This window comes from Podarcis pityusensis (genome assembly GCF_964106645.2).
Source record: "Podarcis pityusensis genome assembly, chromosome: 1".
Classification (NCBI taxonomy): Eukaryota; Metazoa; Chordata; class Lepidosauria; order Squamata; family Lacertidae; genus Podarcis; species Podarcis pityusensis.
This window is the reverse complement of record NC_138028.1, coordinates 29,436,738-29,457,450: the sequence shown is the minus strand read 5'-3', so window position 1 is coordinate 29,457,450 and position 20,713 is coordinate 29,436,738. Positions and strand designations below refer to the sequence as shown.

Here is a 20,713-nt window from a genome sequence, read left to right as displayed (position 1 = left end):
AGAACGATGGGGGTGGAGACGCTCCTTCAGGTATACTGGACCGAGGCCGATTAGGGCTTTAAAGGTCAGCACCAACACTTTGAATTGTGCTCGGAAACGTACTGGGAGCCAATGTAGGTCTTTCAAGACCAGTGTTATATGGTCTCGGCGGCCGCTCCCAGTCACCAGTCTAGCTGCCGCATTCTGGATTAGTTGTAGTTTCCGGGTCACCTTCAAAGGTGTAGAGCGCATTGCAGTAGTCCAAGCGGGAGATAACCAGAGCATGCACCACTCTTGCGAGGCAGTCCGCAGGCAGATAGGGTCTCAGCCTGCGTACCAGATGGAGCTGGTACACAGCTGCCCTGGACACGGATTTAACCTGTGCCTCCATGGACAGCTGTGAGTCCAAAATGACTCCCAGGCTGCGCACCTGGTCCTTCAGGGGCACAGTTACCCCATTCAGGACCAGGGAATCCTCCACACCTGCCCGCCTCCTGTCCCCCAGAAACAGTACTTCTGTCTTGTCAGGATTCAATCTCAATCTGTTAGCCACCATCCATCCTCCAATCGCCTCCAGACACTCACACAGGACCGTCACCACCTTCACTGGTTCTGATTTGAAAGAGAGGTAGAGCTGGGTATCATCCGCATACTGATGAACACCCAGCCCCAAACCCCTGATGATCTCTCCCAGTGGCTGCATGTAAATGTTGAAAAGCATGAGGGAGAGGACAGAACCCTGAGGCACCCCACAAGTGAGAGCCCAGGGGTCTGAACACTCATCCCCCACCACCACTTTCTGAACACTGCCCAGGAGGAAGGAGCGGAACCACAGTATGACAGTGCCCCCAGCTCCCAGCCCCTCAAGACGGTCCAGAAGGATGTTATGGTCGATGGTATCAAACGCCGCTGAGAGATCCAGCAGAACTAGGAAACAGCTCTCACCTTTGTCCCTAGCCCGCCGGAGATCATCAACCAGTGCGACCAAGGCAGTTTCAGTCTTTCTCTATCTACTTTCCCCATGCCTTGTATCATTTTTTTTTTTTTTTATAAACGTCTATCATGTCACCTCTAAGGGCTCATTCACACTTCTGCTTGTCCTGTGCCTGAAAAGCACAGGGCTGAGCAGTTTTGCCTTCGACCCACCGCTTTGCCCCCCTGGAAAACCTGCTCTTTAGCGCTAAATCAGAACAAACAGCAATCCATGGAAGACCTGATTGCTGTTTGATCCAACTTGGCTTGGTGGGTGTTCACAGGGGAAAGTGACAGGGCAAATGGAAGTGTGGATAACTCCAAACTTGCCTTTTTAGTTTAGAAAAAGGCAAGCAAGGGCTTATCCACACCCCAAATGCTGCAACCATTCTCCACAGGGGAGTCACTCCATCCCCTTGATCATTTTGGTGGCCCTTTTCTGAACCTCTTCTAACTCTGCAGTTAGGAACTGGGAGCACTGAAGAAGCAGAGTTTGCCCACAGACCTGAAAGCAAACTGGACCACATTCAAAGCTAGGAAATCCTACTGCCACTCCCTTTACCATCAGTATATTCTTTCTTGTCATATGCCATCTCAAGTGGGGTGATCTAGGCAGTCCAAGTGGTACTGGTGAATCACTGTTGCAGCATGCCAAAAGACAGGCCTAAGTTGGCCAGAGACCGTAGAACAGAATCATGTGAAAATGGAACCACTGCTTTGACCCATAGCATAATGATACTTTAGGAGGCACATGTTGAGAGTGTGGAACTCAACTCCTGCCTTGAGAATCAAAGTCTCGATCTGCAGCATGATGTGGTAGTACAGATCTGATATGAGGTAGTGGACTGGATTATGACATGTGCTGTAAATTAGATATCAAAGACTGGTTTGTTTGTTTTTTACGCTTTCCTAGATAAGTATCACACCAGGGAGAAAGGTTTAATTTGACTTGGAGTTCATTTTACCTGAGGTAAAATGGCACCTTCCCCTCCTGCAATCTGAAGTTGAACAATTCATTCTTCCACATCATTTGGTTACAAGTATAGACCAAGTTGAAAATGCTGGTTCTCTGATTGTTTTTTTTTTAAAAACGGGCCTTTCTCCCCATCACTGATGAACCAGCGTTGTGGGGCCAGTTGCCTAGTTGTACACATTGCTTCTTTGCCTTAGCCAAACTAACTTTGCAACTGCAGTGCAAATCTACCTCCATAATTCCTTACCAAAATATTGTTCTTTCTGTGCATTGATCTACTGTCCTGTTTTCTGATGGTGCTTTCTATGTGGTTCCATGAACAAGGGATATTGCAGATGAGCAAGCAAGTTGTGTCAGGGCCCCTAGATGTCACACCACCTTGGCTAATTTCACACCAATGTGACTGGGGACCTGCAATGGCAGGGTGTTCGTTTTTTTAACCATGCTTGCTAATCCTATTAACCTTCGATTAAAGTTCCAAAATCAATGCTATTCTTTTGGCCTGAGGAGGTAATATTGAGCCCTGAGAAATGAGCTACCTCACGACCTTTACTTTTAATGAGATCAATAGAAGTTAGTGTCGCCGTCTCTTAAAATAATTGGCAAATATTAGGGCTGAATTCGGGCCAACAGCTAGTATCTGTTCTAAATTGAAAGAGACAGGAATAAATAGAGGAAAGACACGAACAGATCTGGTCTTGAGCTCCTTGTTCCATTTAGGATTTTCAAGTGCTCAGTGTAGATGATATGGTCAACACAGGCGCCATTCCACAGGTAGGTAACATGAAACACCCACAAGACACAATTGTGCACTGGTTCACGTATTGCCAGGTTAGAATTTTGTTGTTGTTTAGTCGTTTAGTCGTGTCCGACTCTTCATGACCCCATGGACCAGAGCACGCCAGGCACTCCTGTCTTCCCACAGTTTGGTCAGACTCATGTTCATAGCTTTGAGAACACTGTCCAACCATCTCGTCCTCTGTCGTCCCCTTCTCCTTGTGCCCTCCATCTTTCCCAGCATCAGGGTCTTTTCCAGGGAGTCTTCTCTTCTCATGAGGTGGCCAAAGTATTGGGGCCTCAGCTTCACGATCTGTCCTTCCAGTGAGCACTCAGGGCTGATTTCCTTCAGAATGGATAGGTTTGATCTTCTTGCAGTCCATGGGACTCTCAAGAGTCTCCTCCAGCACCATAATTCAAAAGCATCAATTCTTTGGCGATCAGCCTTCTTTATGGTCCAGTTAGAATTTTACTCTTAACTATAAATCGGTTTCTGGCCCTCAGTGGTTTGAGTTAAGCAATGGGATACCCAACACATATCTTAATCAGCTTAATGACTGGTGTCCTAGAAACCAGCAAAGCATTGTATTTTCTCTCCAAGGGCCCTTCCTATGCCCTTTAGAAATTGTGTTCTCTGGGAACTGCAGGATACCTGAGCTGCCACAGGTCTGGGATTCCTGAAGGGGTGCAGATTCTTTCTCAGTGACATCTTGTTGGGAGTTGTCGGTGGCAGAATCTGGTAACCGAGGGCCACTAAGTTGCTTCCGGTCAAGCTGGCAGCCAACCAGCGCCCCCAAGACCACTGGGCATCTGTCCTCAGGTGGGAAGTCTTTCCTACTCTGGGCAGCCTCCCCACATGACACAGGGCAGCTTCCAAGGTGCAGATGGAGCCGTCTTAACAGCTGCAGTTATCCCTTTCCTGCAAACTGCTCTGGCTTCACTTCACTTTGTTCTTTCCTATTTCCTAGATTTGCACAGCCCAACATACAAATTCCTGGCTTGGATATCATTCTCCCCATGTCAACTGATGGCATTTTGCTGCAGTTGCATGTACCGTGTTTAATGTTATTTCTTTTGTCTGGAACAGCAGCTATTGGAGATTGTTTCCTTGAAACATTGCCGGGTCCAACAGTCAGTGTCCCAAGCACCAAAGTTGAAATACGTTGGAGTTTTATTTGACAGGGCATCAATCCTACAGATTTATTCGGATGTAGTAGGCTGTCTTTTCCCTAAGGAACCTTGGGAGCTGTAGTCCTGTGTGTTGGGAGATGGGGACTGCTGACAGACAATTCTGTAGTGTAGATATACCCACTGGAGCTGTGAGGAAAAAAGATAAAAAGTCAGGTTCCCCAATTAATTTGTTTTTTACTGGTTTGTCCACAGTTTGCAGCATCCTCAGCTTCTGCTTTGATCCCAATACACATGAAATTCAGGCTTTTTTGCTTCGCACTGATTGGCCAATTGGTCCAGAGAATTAAATGTTGCAGCTGCTGTTCCCTAATTAAATGAGCATTCATCCTGTCATTAATACACTGTAATATTTTGACATTTATCTTATCTTTTCTTTTTTTAACCATTGGATTTTGTTCATGCCTGAAGGCAAACTCAAAAAGAGGCAAATACAGCCAGAGTAAAGTTTTGAGTGATATTTCACTGGAAATTGTTATTCTCCAGTCTCTTGACAGGCACAGATTCACAACTGGCGTCAGATTTATTAGCACTTTAGGCTAAATATGTACCTAACTGTCCATGTAAGATCTTCAGGGGCAGATCTCCTATGGGTGCCTCCACCATCTAAGATGCCAGAGAGGGGTCCTTCCCAGTGGTGGCACCCCAGTTCTCCCCAGAAAGGTTAGCCTGACACCCACTTTATGGTTCTACTGATGCCAGGCAAAGACCTTTTATATATTGCCAGTCTTATTAGATGCACTTTTAAATCTGCCAACCATTTTACATTTATTACCTTGTAATTGCATCTTAATTGTTTTATCCGGTTTGTAAACCATCCATGGGACTATGATCAAAGCCACTAAGAGTAAATAAATACAGACTCTCCTGCAAATTCACAGTTGCATAAAACAGCATATCTGAGCAAGCATATTTGGATACACTGGCATGCACAGAAGCTTTACCATACTTTCTTTCTCATAAGCGCACCCAGAGCCTCCTCAGCTTGAACAAGGAAACCCACAGGGAGAGATGGGCTTCATAGCTGGGTGACATTTGTATGCTGCCTCTCCCCACAGACTGGGCCCGGATAGTGCCTCTTATTACTGCAGTCTTGTGATTAATGTTGATGAACGAATTTAAATTTCTGCCCTTGCTGGCGCTGCTGCCTGGCCCTGATGTGCTCAGAATTGCAGCAAGCTGTCTGCTTTCTGGGATGCAGCACAGGCAGGAGGAGCGTGTGTCTCTCTGCCTCCTACCACCTCCTTGAATAATGAGCAGTGCACCTCATGGCCAAAGGCACAGTCCACCCCACTTTGCACAGAAGGTGTCCACGAGGTCTCAGAAGATGGTGGTTTTCCTTAAGAGGGAAATTCACGCAAGGTCAGCTGCCGTTGTGGTGGGATTCCTCCCCTTCAGGCTTCAGCTTCTGAATGCAAACTGTTGCCTGGGATTCCATAAAGCAGAGCAAAGGCTCTCAGTCTTGGTCCACAAAACACGTACAATTGGAATCCTAGGTTGCCAAAACTTGTCCTCCAATTCTCAGGTTTTTCCTCCCTTCATCTGCAAAAGAGTTTTTCTGCTTTTCTGCCTTGTTCTTGAGGCACTTGAGAATTTCTTTAGGATTTCAGCTGATGTGTGGTTTTAAGTTCACAATCTTGTGAGACGACCAAGGTTGTTTGTGGGAGGCGGAGTTATTGTTTTGTCCTGTTTTTCACTATTTCGTGCTTCTATCCTGTATTTCTGTCTTGTGAACCATCTTCAGTTGAAGGGCAGTATATAAATTTTAACAACAAACAGCAAACAACAACCTTGGTCATCTAAAAGGCTATAGAATATTAACCAGCCAGCAGTCTGGTATAATGAAGGCACCAGGTGAACCTCCCCAGGGAGAGCATTCCACAAATGGAGAGCTGCTGCAGAAAAGGCCCATTCTCATGTTGCCACCCTCCAGATGTCTCATGGAGGTGGCACATGAGGAAGGGCCTCAAAGCATGATCACAAAGTCCAGGTTGATTTATATGGGGAGTGGCAGTCCTTGAGGTAGAGCCAGTGTGGTGTAGTGGTTAAGAGCAGTAGTCTCGTAATCTGGTGAACCGGGTTCGCGTCTCCGCTCCTCCACATGCAGCTGCTGGGTGACCTTGGGCCAGTCACACTTCTCTGACGTCTCTCAGCCCCACTCACCTCACAGAGTGTTTGTTGTGGGGGAGGAAGGGAAAGGAGAATGTTAGCCACTTTGAGACTACTTAAAGGGAGTGAAAGGCGGGATATCAAATCCAAACTACTCTTCTTCTTCTTCTTCTTCTTCTTCTTCTTCTTCTTCTTCTTCTTCCTCCTCCTCCTCCGCCTCCTCCTTGTAAGCATTTATGCAGCACTTTGCAGCCTCCCTGGCTGCCTGCGCTTCCTGATGTGGAAAAGCCCCATGGCAGCAATTACTTTACAATGTTTCCCCTGAGCTTTAGTTGAGGCACAGGCGCTCAGGGAAGCTGCAAAGCACAGACCACTAGTGAAATGATTTGTTGAATGAAAGAAAAGATGCTCACAAATGCCCCTTGGCCAGTTCAAAAATAAAGTCAGCGTAACAAAAAACGTGGATGAGACTTTTGCTAAAAATTTCCGTCCCCTTTGATAACCAAATGCAGTTTCATTCCCATTTACTGATGGAGAATGGTTAAAAAACCACACACACACATGCAGGATAAATGTTTGGCACAACACAAATTCATATTCCACCAGCTCCCTTTCCTGAGCACCCAAAGCCTCCTGGGCCATATTCTGGCCTCTTTTCTAAACACAAGTAGAAGAAGCTGACATTGAAAGCATCCTTTATGAGTTTGTCTTCACTCTTCTGTTTGCCCGACCCAGCCCACCCTCCTCTACTCTAGTGGCAGCCCTGGGACCAAGAGATAAGTGCTAATTAGATTAAAGATGCTGTAAAGGGCTGACCTCTGTGGGACTATAGGCAGAGGCCCTAGAGGGCATTGGCTTCTGGCACTCAGCCATTGTGAGTAACCCAATAAAGAAGTAAAATATACCAATTGCTATCTGTTCCCTCAGGGAGTTTTCAATATTTGATCTGCTCCCAACCTTCTGTGCTGAGTCAGCTTCAGATCTGAACATTCTTTCCACTGCCTGCAAGTCAGCTCTTCCACGACTCTTTCCCTTCTGCCTTTAGATCCCATTCTTATTTTCTGTGGGTGGCCTCTTTGGTTGCTAACTGTGCCTGTAGTCTATGCAGTAATCTTAACTTTGTTTTTGGCTGCAGAAACTGATTCCAACAATGAATCCCAGTGACTGCCGGCCTATCCTAGGTTTTTAAAGCTTGCATTAGTTCACATACCTCTAAGCCCTGGGGAGTAAACATTGACATTATGACCCCCGCCCGAGCTGTCATCAGTCACCACAGCTTTTTTATTATTTATTTTTTAAAATGATATTTATTATGCAACTTATAAAGAATCAGAGCCTAAATTTGCTTGTTTTCCACATCGTTCCCAGCTCCTTTTCTCTTTTGCATTGTGTATATTAGACCGTAAGCTTGTGTTGTCATTCTCTGCATGACACATAGTAATAATGACAACAGTAATATATTGTTAATAATTATAGAGTATAGCACCTCTCAGGCCCATCATGAATTTGATCATAGGAGTTTAATAAGATGCTTCTACCTCATCTGATTTTACACTTTAATTTTGAGTACAGTGGTACCTCGGGTTACACACGCTTCAGGTTATGTGTTTTCGGGTTGCGCACTGTGCCAAACCTAGAAGTATCGGAACGGGTTACTTCCAGGTTTTGGTGCTCGTGCTCGTGCATGCGCAAAAACACCAAATCGCTACCCGCGCATGCGCAGACACGCCGCTGCAGGTTGTGAACGTGCCTCCCGCACGGATCATGTTCACAACCCGAGGTTCCACTATATTTATAACATGAAGTTTTTCAATATATCTAATCACTTTATGTCTGCCATCCCGGTAAAAGACCACTTGGGAGTTTCTAGAGATATGTTTTGATCTGCTAGTTCAGTGAAGGGGACTGTTTCAACTGATACTGTAAAGATACACCTGCATGTCAGGTTAGGAAGTGAAATAGAAGAATTTGGCATTGAGCACAAGATGCTCTGCACTGGAATGTCTTCCGTGGAATCCCAATGGGTTTCAAAGAATTCTGCAACATGTTCAAGGTGCATAGAACCCTTGCCAAATGGCTGCTGTAACAATGACCTAGAACACAACCAGCACTCTCCTGCAGCTGTCTGCTGCAGAGGAAAATCAGTTTTTTTGGGGAAAGATCTCCTTCCAGGAAGATGCCGTTATTAAGGAGTCTTTGATGAGGATCCAAAACACACCAGGATTTCCTAGACCCCCATTTGAAAAACCATGGACTGATATAATTGTTTCAAGGTTTCTTTATTTTTTCTTTTCTTTTCTTTTACATTTGTGGGAAGTAATTTCTACAACACAGTATTGTGTCAACATATGGTCTGGATTACTGGAGTTTGAAACACGATTCCCTGCTCACGGCTCACCTCACCCACCCTTTGTTCTTTCTGTTTCTCTGTATTTGCTTGTAAGCACCTGGACATGGGGCTACCTGGAGGAAAGAGGTCAAGAGTCGACGACGGGTTGTTTGATATTTTGTATGAAAATAGTGATTGCTTTATTAAACTTTAAACCAGAAAGCAGAATATTATAGGATTAAGTGATGATGGTGCTGACGAATGGCAGCAACAGGTCCAGCAGGTTTAGTTTGTTTGCAACCTTCTGTGATGAAATAAATATGCACAACTAGCTGCAGCCCTCCAGCTCATGCTACCTTCCTGACCCCAGTGCCATCCCATCAGTGTGCATGAAGCCTGTGCATGCTTGGTGTGGCAATCCATGCAATGTGCTCCAGAATCCTTCTCCTACACGGAAGTGTTGGGTCTGAGGTTTGTTGCTGGTGCCTGTGCAGACTCTCCTTCCTTACCCCGAAACACTTTGAAAGTTGGTTGCTTATACTATGTGCTTGTTGATGTGTTAAGGATGTTTTGTAATAATTGTCTTTTAATTGCCTCTTGGGCAACCTGCTGCGGGGCTGTTTGTGTCTTGCTGGGGGAAGAGGTTGTAAGGCAATGGCTAATGTGTGCGTGCTGTTTGTGCGTGCTCTTTTGACGCATAAGGGGAGGGAGTGTATTCACACTCCCCAGTGAAAGTGAGATGCAGAGCTCTGGGACCCTTCCCTGCCTCTGAGCATAGCTGTCAACTTTTCCCTTTTCTTGCGAGGAATCCTATTCGGAATAAGGGAATTTCCCTTAAAAAAAAAGGGAAATGTTGACATCTATTCCTCTGAGCTAGCTTTTAACTTTAATAAAATGGTGTGGCGATAAGGGGATGATTGGGGAGAAGGGTTGATGAAGGGGGATCACAGGCAGTGACAGAATGATTTAAACAGCTGCTTCATCTTTGCAAACATCACAAATCAGACTAACATCTGACTGAGCAAGGAGGTGTGGCAATAACAGCAAGGAAGGGGCAGCGAAAGTCTGGTGTGCATTAGAAGCAGGAGGAGGGAATTGTGGCTAATATCAGAAGAAGCATTTATATCATTGGAAAAAACATTTTCCATGGCGGTGTGATGGCATCACATCAGAGACAAACAATTGCTAACGGGCTGTGAGAGTGGAACCAAATATTATGGTGAATGTGGGGCTTCCATTGAAACGGGCAGCCTTGTGTCAAGTTCTTGCTCCCTCTTCTTAGTCATAGTAATGTCCTGCAATACCATTGTGTGTTTTCTTGCCCTACTGCTGTTTTCACGGGTAGTTCTACTCTGATTTCGCATGACAAAAAGGAGACCAGCAAACACTAATAGGTATCTTTAAAATTGCAAGTGTTTGCTATAATGGGGGGAGGGATTGAACCCACCAGATCTTTTGGTCACAATAAGCATATTTGTTGAAACTATAGTGTCTGTTAAAAACAACAATTTCCTGCATTATGTGTCATATTAATTATGCTCACCTATGTTAAAGACAGTGTTCTTTCATCACTTATGAAAGCAACCTGTGTTATCTCACTGAAACTCATGCGAAAAGGTTGATGCACTTTGTCTGCACTGGGGCCACTTCTTGTACTTCTTTCTATAATTTTTAGGCATGCACATAATATATTGTAAGTGTAAATGCACACACATATTCACAAGGACACTGCATCTCTCTGTTGAGTGACCGTTCAGTCTTATAACTCTGTACTGTAATATATGAAGCTGCACTCAGCTGGGAATTTCAATTCTGCTTTTCATGATTCCCCTTTCCACCTTCTTGGCTTCCTGCTAATTCCTGCACTCTCACCCATGTTAAATCTTTAGGTAGATGCTCACACATTTTTGGAGAGCCTAAGAATGCAAGGAGGATGCCTGCATTTGCTACCTACCTGCCATAGATATTGGGAGCAATTCAACATGGTGCTAAGGTGATGGTCCTGTCAGGTCAAACATTTCACCTGGCAGATGGAATGGTCCCCTCTCTCCTCCTCCTGCACACTGTTCTGAGGTTTTTCCTCACCCCCTCCTAGTAAATTTCAGGGGGGAGGAGAGGAGGGAATGTCCCATTACACAAACATAACTTCTTGCACAGGGTTTCTGCTGACACCGCGACTCATTAGTTGAATCCTGCCCTTTGTTCCCTGGCACGTGGGCTCCCCTGCCCATAGCCCCGTAGCTTCTCAGAGTCTTATATGGTGCCTCCCTTTTTTTGTTCAGATATCTTACAACTTGGGGAAGATGTACAGTGAAATGATATTTGTCAATGGCTTTGTGCACTGTGACCCACACCCTGGCAACGTGTTGGTGAAGAAGTGCCCAAGTACAGGCAAGGCGCACATTATACTTCTGGACCATGGGCTCTATCAGGTAAGCAGAGAGCAGTGAGAGGACATGGGGAGAGAAGGAGGGCTGTCCGTACTGAGGTCAGAACTTTGCCAGGAAGAATTCTTTTGCCACGGTAGCAGATGGCAATCTTTGTCTTTCCCAATGAGGTTTTTGTTATTCTGGTTTAGGAACCAGAACGGATGAAGAGGAGACGGGTGCTGTGATGATGCAGGGAACAGGCAGGCAGTAGGAGAGGCATGGGAAAGAGTCCACAACCTGCTGCCTTCCAGATGCTGTTGGACTACAACTCCCATCAGCTGTAGGCAGCATGGTCGGTGGTCAAGGATGATGGGAGTTGTAGTGCCACAATATCAGGGGAGGGAACCAGGCTGCAGAAGGCAGATGTAAGGTGAGGGTGCCTGAGTAGCACCAACTCGTAGCCTGTGGGCTGTGGCTCATAGAGAGGAGGTGGGCAGCTGTCTCAGCTGCGGGAATGGCTGACTGGCTCATTAGGAAAGATAAGCTACGGGGCCCAGCAGAATGAGTGAGCGAGACTGTCAAGAATATGAGCTGCTGGACCCACAGCAAGGAGGGCATCATATCCACATTCCACCTGGGGTGCAGCTTAGAGCTATGCTGCAGTAGTAGCCAATTGCCTGTGTAAATTAAACGAGTGACACAGGCCAACCTATTTCTTATTCATAAAGGTAAAGGTACCCCTGCCCGTACGGGCCAGTCGTGTCCGACTCTAGGGTTGTGCGCCCATCTCACTTAAGAGGCCGGGGGCCAGCGCTGTCCGGAGACCAGCGCAGCAGACGGAAACGCCGTTTACCTTCCCGCTATAAAGCGGTACCTATTTATCTACTTGCACTTAGGGGTGCTTTCGAACTGCTAGGTGGGCAGGAGCTGGGACCGAAAGACGGGAGCTCACCCCGCCGCGGGGATTCGAACCGCCGACCATGCAGTCGGCAAGCCCTAGGCGCTGAGGTTTTACCCACAGCGCCACCCGCGTCCCATTTTCTTATTCATAGTTGTCACTTAATCCCAACTGTTTTCTTCTCTTATAGAATTTTGTATTTTCTGTCCATAATGTTATTTAACAGTGCTTTGTGGGAAATTCCTCCTCCTCCTCCTCCTCCTCCTCCTCCTCCAGGTCCTGTCAGAGAACTTCCGCTTGGACTATTGCCGGCTTTGGCAGGCCTTGATCAAATCTGACATGAAGCGTGTCCAGAAATACAGTCGTCGGCTGGGAGCGGGCGACCTGTATCCGCTCTTTGCCTGCATGCTCACTGCCAGGTCTTGGGAGTCAGTCAACAGGGGCATCGACCGGCTGCCAGTCACTAAACAAGAGGTACATCTTTTATTATAGCTGTCTAGTAGGTTAATGTAAGTAATAAACAAGGAGAATGCCCTAAGAACACTCTAGTGAACAGTCATAGATACCGCAACTAAAGAAGGTCTGCATAGGAGCGCAGGAACCTGCCTTATAGTGAATTAGTCCATGTATCTCAGTACAGACATACCTCAGATTTATTGCGGATTCAGTTCCAGACCACTGCAATAAAATGAATATCGTAAGAAAGCGAGTCACACAATTTTCTTGGTTTCCCAGTGCATATAAAAGTTATGTTCACACTATATTGAAGTCTGTTAAGTGTGCAATAGCAATAGGGGTGGGAGGGGAAAACCTGGCTCCGGACCTAGACATCTCTACTTCCGTGGCCAAAGGAGGCGGGGCAAAGGGGAGCTCTTCCTTCCTCTGGAGCAGTTGGGCTGCACCCGTATCCTCGTAAGGAGCAGCAGGAACAACTGTGTGGTGGGGACAGGCTCTTGTAGCCTTGTCTTGACCACAGCAGCACAGTCACAGCTCCTCTGGTCCTTCAATTTGGAAAAAAGTAATATCTGCGAAGCACAATAAAACAAGGTGTGCCTGTATTGACTGCACTGACTGGCAGCAGCTCTCCAGGGTTCCTGACTGCCACCTTTCCCAGTCCTACCTGGAGATGCCAGAGAATGTGTGCCCTGCCACTGAGTTATGGCCCTTACTCACTTCTTGTGCTGTATCTTATGCAGAGGCCCATGTAGGAGAGCCCAGGTTTCTCAAGAGGGAAGGGCTGTCCCTCAGTCTTAGAATACATTTGCTGCATGCAAAAGGTTCCAGGTTCAGTTCCTGGCATGTCATATTAAAAAAATGCTCCGTTTGGGAATGATCTCTGACTGAGACTGTGGAGAGCTGCTGCTGCCTGGAATAGACTGCACTGGACTTGATGGACCACTGGTGTTGTTCTGTATAGGGCAGCTTCATGTGCTCAGTCATTTAGATTCTCCTTTGACTCTCTTCTGGATTTTACTAATTAGCATGCTAGCTGCTAGAGGATGTGGAGATAGCTTCTGTGTTTGTGAGATGTGCACCAGTGCTCTGGATTCATTGAAATGCTTGCAGAGTGTGATGGGCAGTTGTCTCCAGCAACAGACCACAGAGGGTGGGTTTACACTGGCCATACTTCCTATTCGTTGGACCTGGGCTTCTATTTGTTGAGCTCTGGATTGGCCTTCCCCAACCTGCTGCACTTAAATTGTTTCGGACTGTGTCTCCCATCTGGCCCAGGCACCACGGCCAGTGCTCAGAGATGATAGGAATTGTAGACCCAAACATCTGAAGGTTCAGAAAGGCTGTTCTACAGATCAAGCCCTCTTTGCAAAATCTGTGGTAGCTGCTTCTAGATTATGGATCAGGGATTATGGATCAGCTCTCCATTGTGAACCTTTCTCATCCCTATCTCACCTACCGTCTGACTGTGCCAGGATGTGGAAATCCGGACGAACGCTGCCATGTACCTACCTCAGATCACCAAGCTGCTGAACAGTGTCCCCCGTCAGATGTTGCTGCTGTTGAAGACCAATGACTTGTTGAGGGGCATCGAATCGGCTTTACAGACACGGGCCAGTGCCAGCTCCTTCCTCAACATGTCTCGCTGCTGCATTCGAGCTGTCTCCACGTGAGTTCCCTTTGCCCCATGAGGCATGATCCTCAGCTGTTGTTTGGCTAGTGATTCCTACTTCCTGGTACCCTGCAGAGGAGCTAAAGAACACATGTAGGCCAGAATTCAGATGCGTCTGGATGTGGAAGATTTAGCCGGACCCAAACACTGCTGTTCTGTTTTAAGATGGAAGTGGAATGGCAACTCCCTTTTGAATCTTCTAACACTTTGTAGCCAAATGGGTAGTCCCCCTTTCCTCAACACCATTATTACATTTTTTTGAGGGGTGGCAGAGTTAATTGGGATCATTATTTGGGGGTAAGCACTCCCGCCACACCTCACTGCACTTCAGATCATGATTGTCACCTGTGATTTGGAGGTGGGGTGAGCAGGGAGGAGGAAAGAAAAAGATATAAGGTAATTCTGTTGGGAAAGGGGCAACATGATAGAGCTGACTCCTAGAGGGGAGGAGAGATGGACCATAGAAAATGAAATGGCTAGAGCACCATCTCTACAAGCTATTACCAGCGTACAGGATAGAGGCCAGAACAGCTGTGAGATGGGCCATCTCATCTAGGCCATAGGAATCTGAGCAGCTGTTGCATTGTGTAAAAAACAAACAAACAAATTTCTGAGCTCAATAAAACTGAAGCTGAATAGGGGAAACATGAGAAGAGGATGTTTTGATCGCTATGTTGTGCAAAAAGTGAGTGGCAGAATGTGGCTGCTCTACAATACATGTCCAGAGTGTGGAAATAACATTGAAACGTTTAACATCCTGAGGTGTCTTCAACCATCTTTATAAATCTCCTTTAAGGTGGCGCAAGCAGAGGGGAAGGGTTGAGAAGTTGCCAGTTTGGGGTGCAGTTCTTTATTTGAGTAATGAATTTCTACCCCCTTCCTCCCTTTTTAAAGAGGCGGCAGTTTGGTTTGCTTCCTCAGTTCTGCCATCATTGCTGCCATATGCTACCCACTGTAGAATTGTCTAAAGTTGGCAAAGGCTACTAGTAACACAGGTGGAGGTGGCAGGTGGAATGAAAAGCTAGAGGCCTGCCTGGTGTTTGTGAAATACTTCCCCAAGGGAGGCTCACCTAGCACCCTCATAACATAACTTTAGGTGCCAGGCAAAAACATTTCACTTTAACCAGCCCTTTGGCTGATCAACATTCGATATCCTTTTAAAAGTATTTGTGGGAGGGCAGGGGGTTATTGGTTAGTTCTTGTTCTTGCTTTTAATATTTATTTTGTGTTCTCATTTTGCATTTTTATGTTGTGAACTATGATCTTTGGATGAAGGGTGGTATATCAATTTAATAAATAATAATTTTGGCCCAAATCGGGTTCAAATGTAAGCCAGCAGTGACTGGGGCAGTGTATTTCACTTGACCCAAATTTATGAATTGGTTCACACAGTAAACTCCACCAGAATTGCTCTTTCACTGGCTTCCTGTTGCTGGGCTTTGTCCCTGTAAGACAGTGGTGGGGAATGTCCCCCCCCCCCGGCTGGCCAAATCTGTATCTGCCCCTCCCCTCACGGACTGATTTCGAGATCTCAAAATTGCTGCAAGATCTCACACGTTCCTTTTCTGTGTTTTCTCCAGGCACCAGAGGAGCAAGAGTGACTCACTGTACAGGAAGGCACAGATATCCATCTCTGAGGCCCTGAGCTTGTGGCAGATCAACTTGTACGAACTTTTCCTGCGGCTGAAGGGGTCCCAGCTGGGGAACTGGGTCATTGCTTTCCTGAGCTGGATGCACCATTCCTCGTAGTGACATGAACTGGTGGCAGAAGCTGGGCCTGATTATATCCTTGCCTTTCTCAGCTGTGGCATCTTGTTTCTATTTATTCTGCTGGAGTTTTCTGGGTCTGTTTTCATGTAACACACGGTGCTGTCCTTGTTGCCTTTTGCAGGGTCACTTTCTTTCTGAGGCAGAGAAGGCGAAATCACAAAACAGCATCTAGAGCTCAAGGGAGCCAGAAGTCTCATGCTTCCAGATATAGTTCAGGATGGTGGCAGCTTAGGGAGAAGGTTGCAAATTTCTCTGTCCGCAGATATCCAGCTGAAGTCCTAAAGAACTGCACAGGACCAACAAGCTTCTAACAATACCATACAGGTTTCCTGAGCAGATACTGCAGAATTGTTGCATTAATTCCCCTTCAGTTCTGCTGAAATGTTCCAAAACAAAATGGATATCAGGTAGGCAAAGAAGTGAAAGCCAGAATGTCTAAACAGTACTCCCACTTCTGGGAGATTTTGAACGCAAAGGCTGGGAGTGAAACCAGTGAGAATTTCTTTTCTAATTGTCACCCTACCCCTCTCCAGGTGACAGTTTTTTAAAAACAACCACAACCACAGACATGTCTACTAGCCATGGAATTCAAGTAACCTGTTTTGGGTCTCTCTGGTTGTGAGGTTTGGGAAATTTGGGGACATTTTAATTGCCTTAATTGCCTGAGATGTAAACTAGAGGCAGCAACACCAACCTGCATTGGAAGTGTTCAGAAAGAGACACTGTTGAATGGCAACACATTCACAAGTCAGTGCTGGTCATGTTTTGTATATTTGCAAGGGGAAATAAACAAGAGCGTCCTCCCTTTGGGAGGTAAAAAGAGCACATGTGCCTATTTGGGTTTTTTTTTTTAAAAAAACAACCTTTCTCACAAGAGTAACCTGTCTCTCTTGTATTGGCAGTGAAATTGGATCTATTCACCAGCTCCACAGATGGAAGCAACCATCCTGAAATCCTATAAATATGGACCTACTTTGCATAAAAGGGTTTTCACTAATGCATCTTTCTTGAGTCTATAAAGACAGTTTGATAAAGGAGGAACAGTAGACTTGTTCCCATAATAAAAAAATATTAGACTTTGCGACCATTAATTAATGACCATTTAGAAATCATTATCATCCTCCAACTGCTGTAAATAGCTGAAGAGCACTCACATATAGAAAATCTGCAGGAATTCTCTATTTAGAGATTTGCTCCAAATGTAATATGACTGCACCCCCTTTTTACTTGTTTAAAAAAACAACCCAAAAAACCACAAAACCTTTAACATGTACAAAAACTCTGTGAAATTTTCCATGATACCACTGATAACCAGACATCAGATTATAAATTAGTTTCAGTTTGTTTTTTGGGGGGTGTGAAGGACCATTCATGATAGACATTTTAAAGATTCTCTTTCCAGTTCATTGATATAAATCTTTTAGGTATATTATACCACAGCCATTGCCAGACTTTCGTTGTTATTGCTACCCCTAAATCTTCCCACCATTTTATTTGACAAGCCATAGGTCTTATCAGCTAAGAGATTTAACACTGAATAAATTCTACCAATTTTACAACCTTCTACTGTACCAGGTACACGAAAGAGAATACTTTCAAACTTATGTTAGATCTCTCTGACTGAGAGCTGCATTTGACTGAGGGTCAAAACAAAACATCTGATTGGAAGGTATGGGGGGAACTGTTGAATTCGTCCTAGGTTTTGATTGCTCAACAATGCCGCTTTCAATAAAGTCCTTCAGGAACATTCATCCTTTGGTCCTCCTCCAAGCAGACACAAGGCCACTTGTGTCTTTTCTGTTCATATGTTACAGAAACATGAGGAATGCTGGAAGTGCTCAATGGGATTTTGTAGACTTGCCAAACTGAAAAGACCACTGTTGCACATTTCCTCATGTCTTAGTGAATATTGTATTATAGCATATGGTTCGTGAAAGGGCTAGAGGGCTGTTTTATATGAAGGCACTCTGTTTTGTCTATCTAGCCCAGTATTGTCTTCTTTGGATGGCAGTGGCCGCCCAAGGTCCCAGGCAGAGAAAGGTTTTCCCCATCACACCCTGCCCAGTCTTTTCAAATGAGAGTGCCAGCGATTGAAACTGTGACCTTCTGCGTACTCCTCCGGTAGTGAGCGGGTCTAGAAACAAAAATTAGGCGGGGCAACAGATGTACCACTGACCTTTGTATAGTAGGCTACACACCATGTAAAAAGTCAGGGGTCCTGGGTATACACATGCCCCTCTCCATCAAGCTATGCAAGAAGCATTGTGACAGTTCTAGCAAGGCAAGAACACTTTGTAGAGGGGATGCCGAGTAAGGCCAGTGATGGATATGACCCAGGGAGATTATGGGTGAGAGGACCCTCCAAAGCAGTCTTTTTTTTCCTCAGGGGGTGGGCAGAAGAGGGAGAATTGATCAACACCTCTTCCCTCCCCCTTATGCTAAAGAAGCATTAATGTCAGCTGAGCGACACTGCCAGATATACCCCTCTTATTTTGTGTGTGTTTCCTCCCCTGGGTTTTAATGTTTTATGCCTGAAACTAGCTGTAGGATGCCTTCTTGGTAATGAAGAGAAGGCTTTAAATATTTGTCAGAAGCGATCCCATTTTTTCCATCAGTGCGCACACATTCCTGCAACCTGGCATTTCAGCTAGAGCTCTGAGGGCTTCCGAGTGCCCCAAAGTTCCCTTTTTCTCATTTCCGTGTCATATTCTTTCCCAGCAGAAAGAGAGAGATAAATGGGAACTTCCACTCTCCTCTTGTGTTTGAAGGAGGAAGTAGGAACAGAGAGGAGGGGGAGTGTGTAAGTCCGAAGCTCATAATCACATTTTAGATCAGAATTAGGCAGTTGCCTGAATTGGGCCTAAGAGCTGGAGCCATGAAATCTGTCATTCATCTCTTGCTTTTGCCAATAAACTAGGTGGTCTTAAGAAAGCCACAGTCTCTTAGCCTTTTCCCTCCCCCTGAAATCTTCTCTATGAAAATTTTGGCTTAATCAAACAAGTTGTTATAAGGATTGCAACAACGTAAGAGCAATGCTTTGAACATTAAAAAGCACAGAATAGATTATTATGGTTAGTTGTTCAACCCACATTTCACGCATGCCAGTTTGGTTGTGTGAACTGGCCCACACTGTAATCCTAACAGATTTCTGTTTAAACGTCATACATTTCTTTTCTGCAAATCCAGATTCCTGCCTTGTTAGTTAATGTGTCAGAACTGGAACTGCTTAAGGATCTCACTAGCTAAGCTGGTTTCCTTTTGTGGTAATAGCAGAAATGCAAAAAAAGGACTTAGCCTTTTGTGTTATCAAATGGCAGCTTTCAGGGTTAGCATAATAAAGGGTCTCCCTAATTCATTTTGTCTCCATTTTGGATTCTGGAACTGGCTATTCGAGATCAACTCTTCCGTGTTCCATATTTTGGAAAAAGTTCTTACTGCTCGCTGAGAACATCTTTCTAGATGCCTGCTGTTTGCACAACAAAGTCTAACCTTTCAGGGGCTACTTTTCAAGGAAAATGACATTTTATTTGGACTGCTCCTTCTGTCTCCACTGACTCCCTCTGCTGGCCAACAACATAATATCAATCAAAGTCCAGGGCATAAAAATGTTTGCAAATCCTGCTGGCATTAAAGCATATTCCAGATGCCAGTGTTGCTTTAGAAAGAAATTCTAAGCACACGTCTTTGCTTCCTTCAACTCCCTCTTCAGAAATCATGTTTTTCCAGAAACTCTTTAGAATAGCCCCTGGTCCTAATAGGCCCCATGGCAACTAAATCAGTGTATATGTAATTGAAGTCATCACATTTTCTTCCCCTGCCTTCACTTCCCTGCCTTCCTCTGTTGTTTCTCTGTGTCTATTTTAAGATGTTAAGCCCCTTGGGGCAAGGACCTGTCAAACCTGTACTTTGCAAAGTGCCATGTCTAGAGATTGTACCATAATAGCAATAATTTCCAATTTATACAAAATGTAAAGGTAGCCAAGCTGACACGTAAGGGAAAAAAAAATCAAAAATGCATACTGGGACAATAACCAGAATACCATAAAATAACATGTGTGAGCTTTTGAGTTCCTCGGAATGGCTGATCTCGTGTTTTCTCCTTTCCCAGTGGCCTGGGTGCAGCCTGAAACTTGCAAAGCACTCAAAGCAGCCTCATTTGAATGCCTGCTATCTCTTCACACACTTTGCCCTAAGACTCTAAACAGATGCCGACAAGGATAGCTTGAACAACAAGCCTGCACGCCCACCCTGCTCAGCTTCTGCTTTTTGGCATTTGGCCTGATGGGAGTTCTGGGGCAGGCAAACGCTTGCTCACTAGTTTCTGACATTTTGGTTGGCTCAGTAAAAGTATCGCCCTAATATGGATTTTGGTGTAAGCATGGATGAAGTGCAAAATATGGCAAAAGTCCAAAATGGCCGAAGAGTGGAGTAAAAGTGCTTTAAATAAATATTAAAGAAGTTCTTAGTTTTTGTACATGTATGGGAACTCTTGCACATCCATGCAACAGATGTGAATGATAATCATGGGTTAATATGGGAGAAACTAAAGGAGTGGTGCCAGAGACAACACTGCAGTGGAACTAAACTTACCCCCTGCTCAGTGAACCCAGTGCCTGGGATAAGGGGCAATTTTATTCCCTGTATAGTTACAGTGTTTATATGCATAGAATTGCAGAGCTGGAAGGGACCCCGAGGACCATCTATTCTAGTTCAACACCCTGCAATAAAAAGATAAAAACGGAAGTATTGTGGGTGAGCATAACATGTGTGATGGGACTCACAGAAAATAGGGGTAACAGCAAATAATATACCTTATCCAGAAGCCCTAGGCTCAGTGTCAGAATCAATACTTAAATGCTTGCAAGAGTTAAGCTCTCCCCTCTAAGACCATCACTTTTTAAGGAAACAGACGTATCTTACCTTTCCCTAGTCTGCTGTCTTGTAGGGAGCTTCAATTGAGAGCAACGTGGAGTATGAGAGAAATTGCTGGAGCCTCACGCTGCTGATTTGACCCATGCAAAACCTTTACCTTAAATAAGTGTCTGGGTCTCATTGACTTCTATGTGAAATGGGAGAGGGGAGTGCATGATGTGCAAAAGAGATACACACATGAAATGATCCCTTTGAAATGTACAATTTAATGTTTTTTCCTTAATACTATTGCATGAGGTGAATAGGGCAAATTCCCACATTTTTTTGGGGGGGGGACCAACCTTTATCCACT

The 20,713-nt window shown here is 45.2% G+C and overlaps 1 protein-coding gene across 6 annotated transcripts in view; it reads left to right on the top strand.

Annotated features, from left to right (window-relative positions):
• ADCK1 (aarF domain containing kinase 1) overlaps positions 1 to 15,520 on the top strand; it is a 107,159-nt gene extending 91,639 nt beyond the window's left edge. For all 6 annotated transcript variants that reach the window (XM_081003873.1, XM_081003874.1, XM_081003869.1 and 3 more), the window contains 4 exons: positions 10,610 to 10,759; positions 11,871 to 12,068; positions 13,523 to 13,716; positions 15,300 to 15,520. In XM_081003873.1, the coding sequence (XP_080859999.1) occupies positions 10,610 to 10,759; positions 11,871 to 12,068; positions 13,523 to 13,716; positions 15,300 to 15,468 (711 nt within the window). In that variant the 3' untranslated portion in view covers positions 15,469 to 15,520. The remainder of the gene's footprint in view (positions 1 to 10,609; positions 10,760 to 11,870; positions 12,069 to 13,522; positions 13,717 to 15,299) is intronic.
• The last annotated feature ends 5,193 nt before the right edge of the window (positions 15,521 to 20,713 follow it).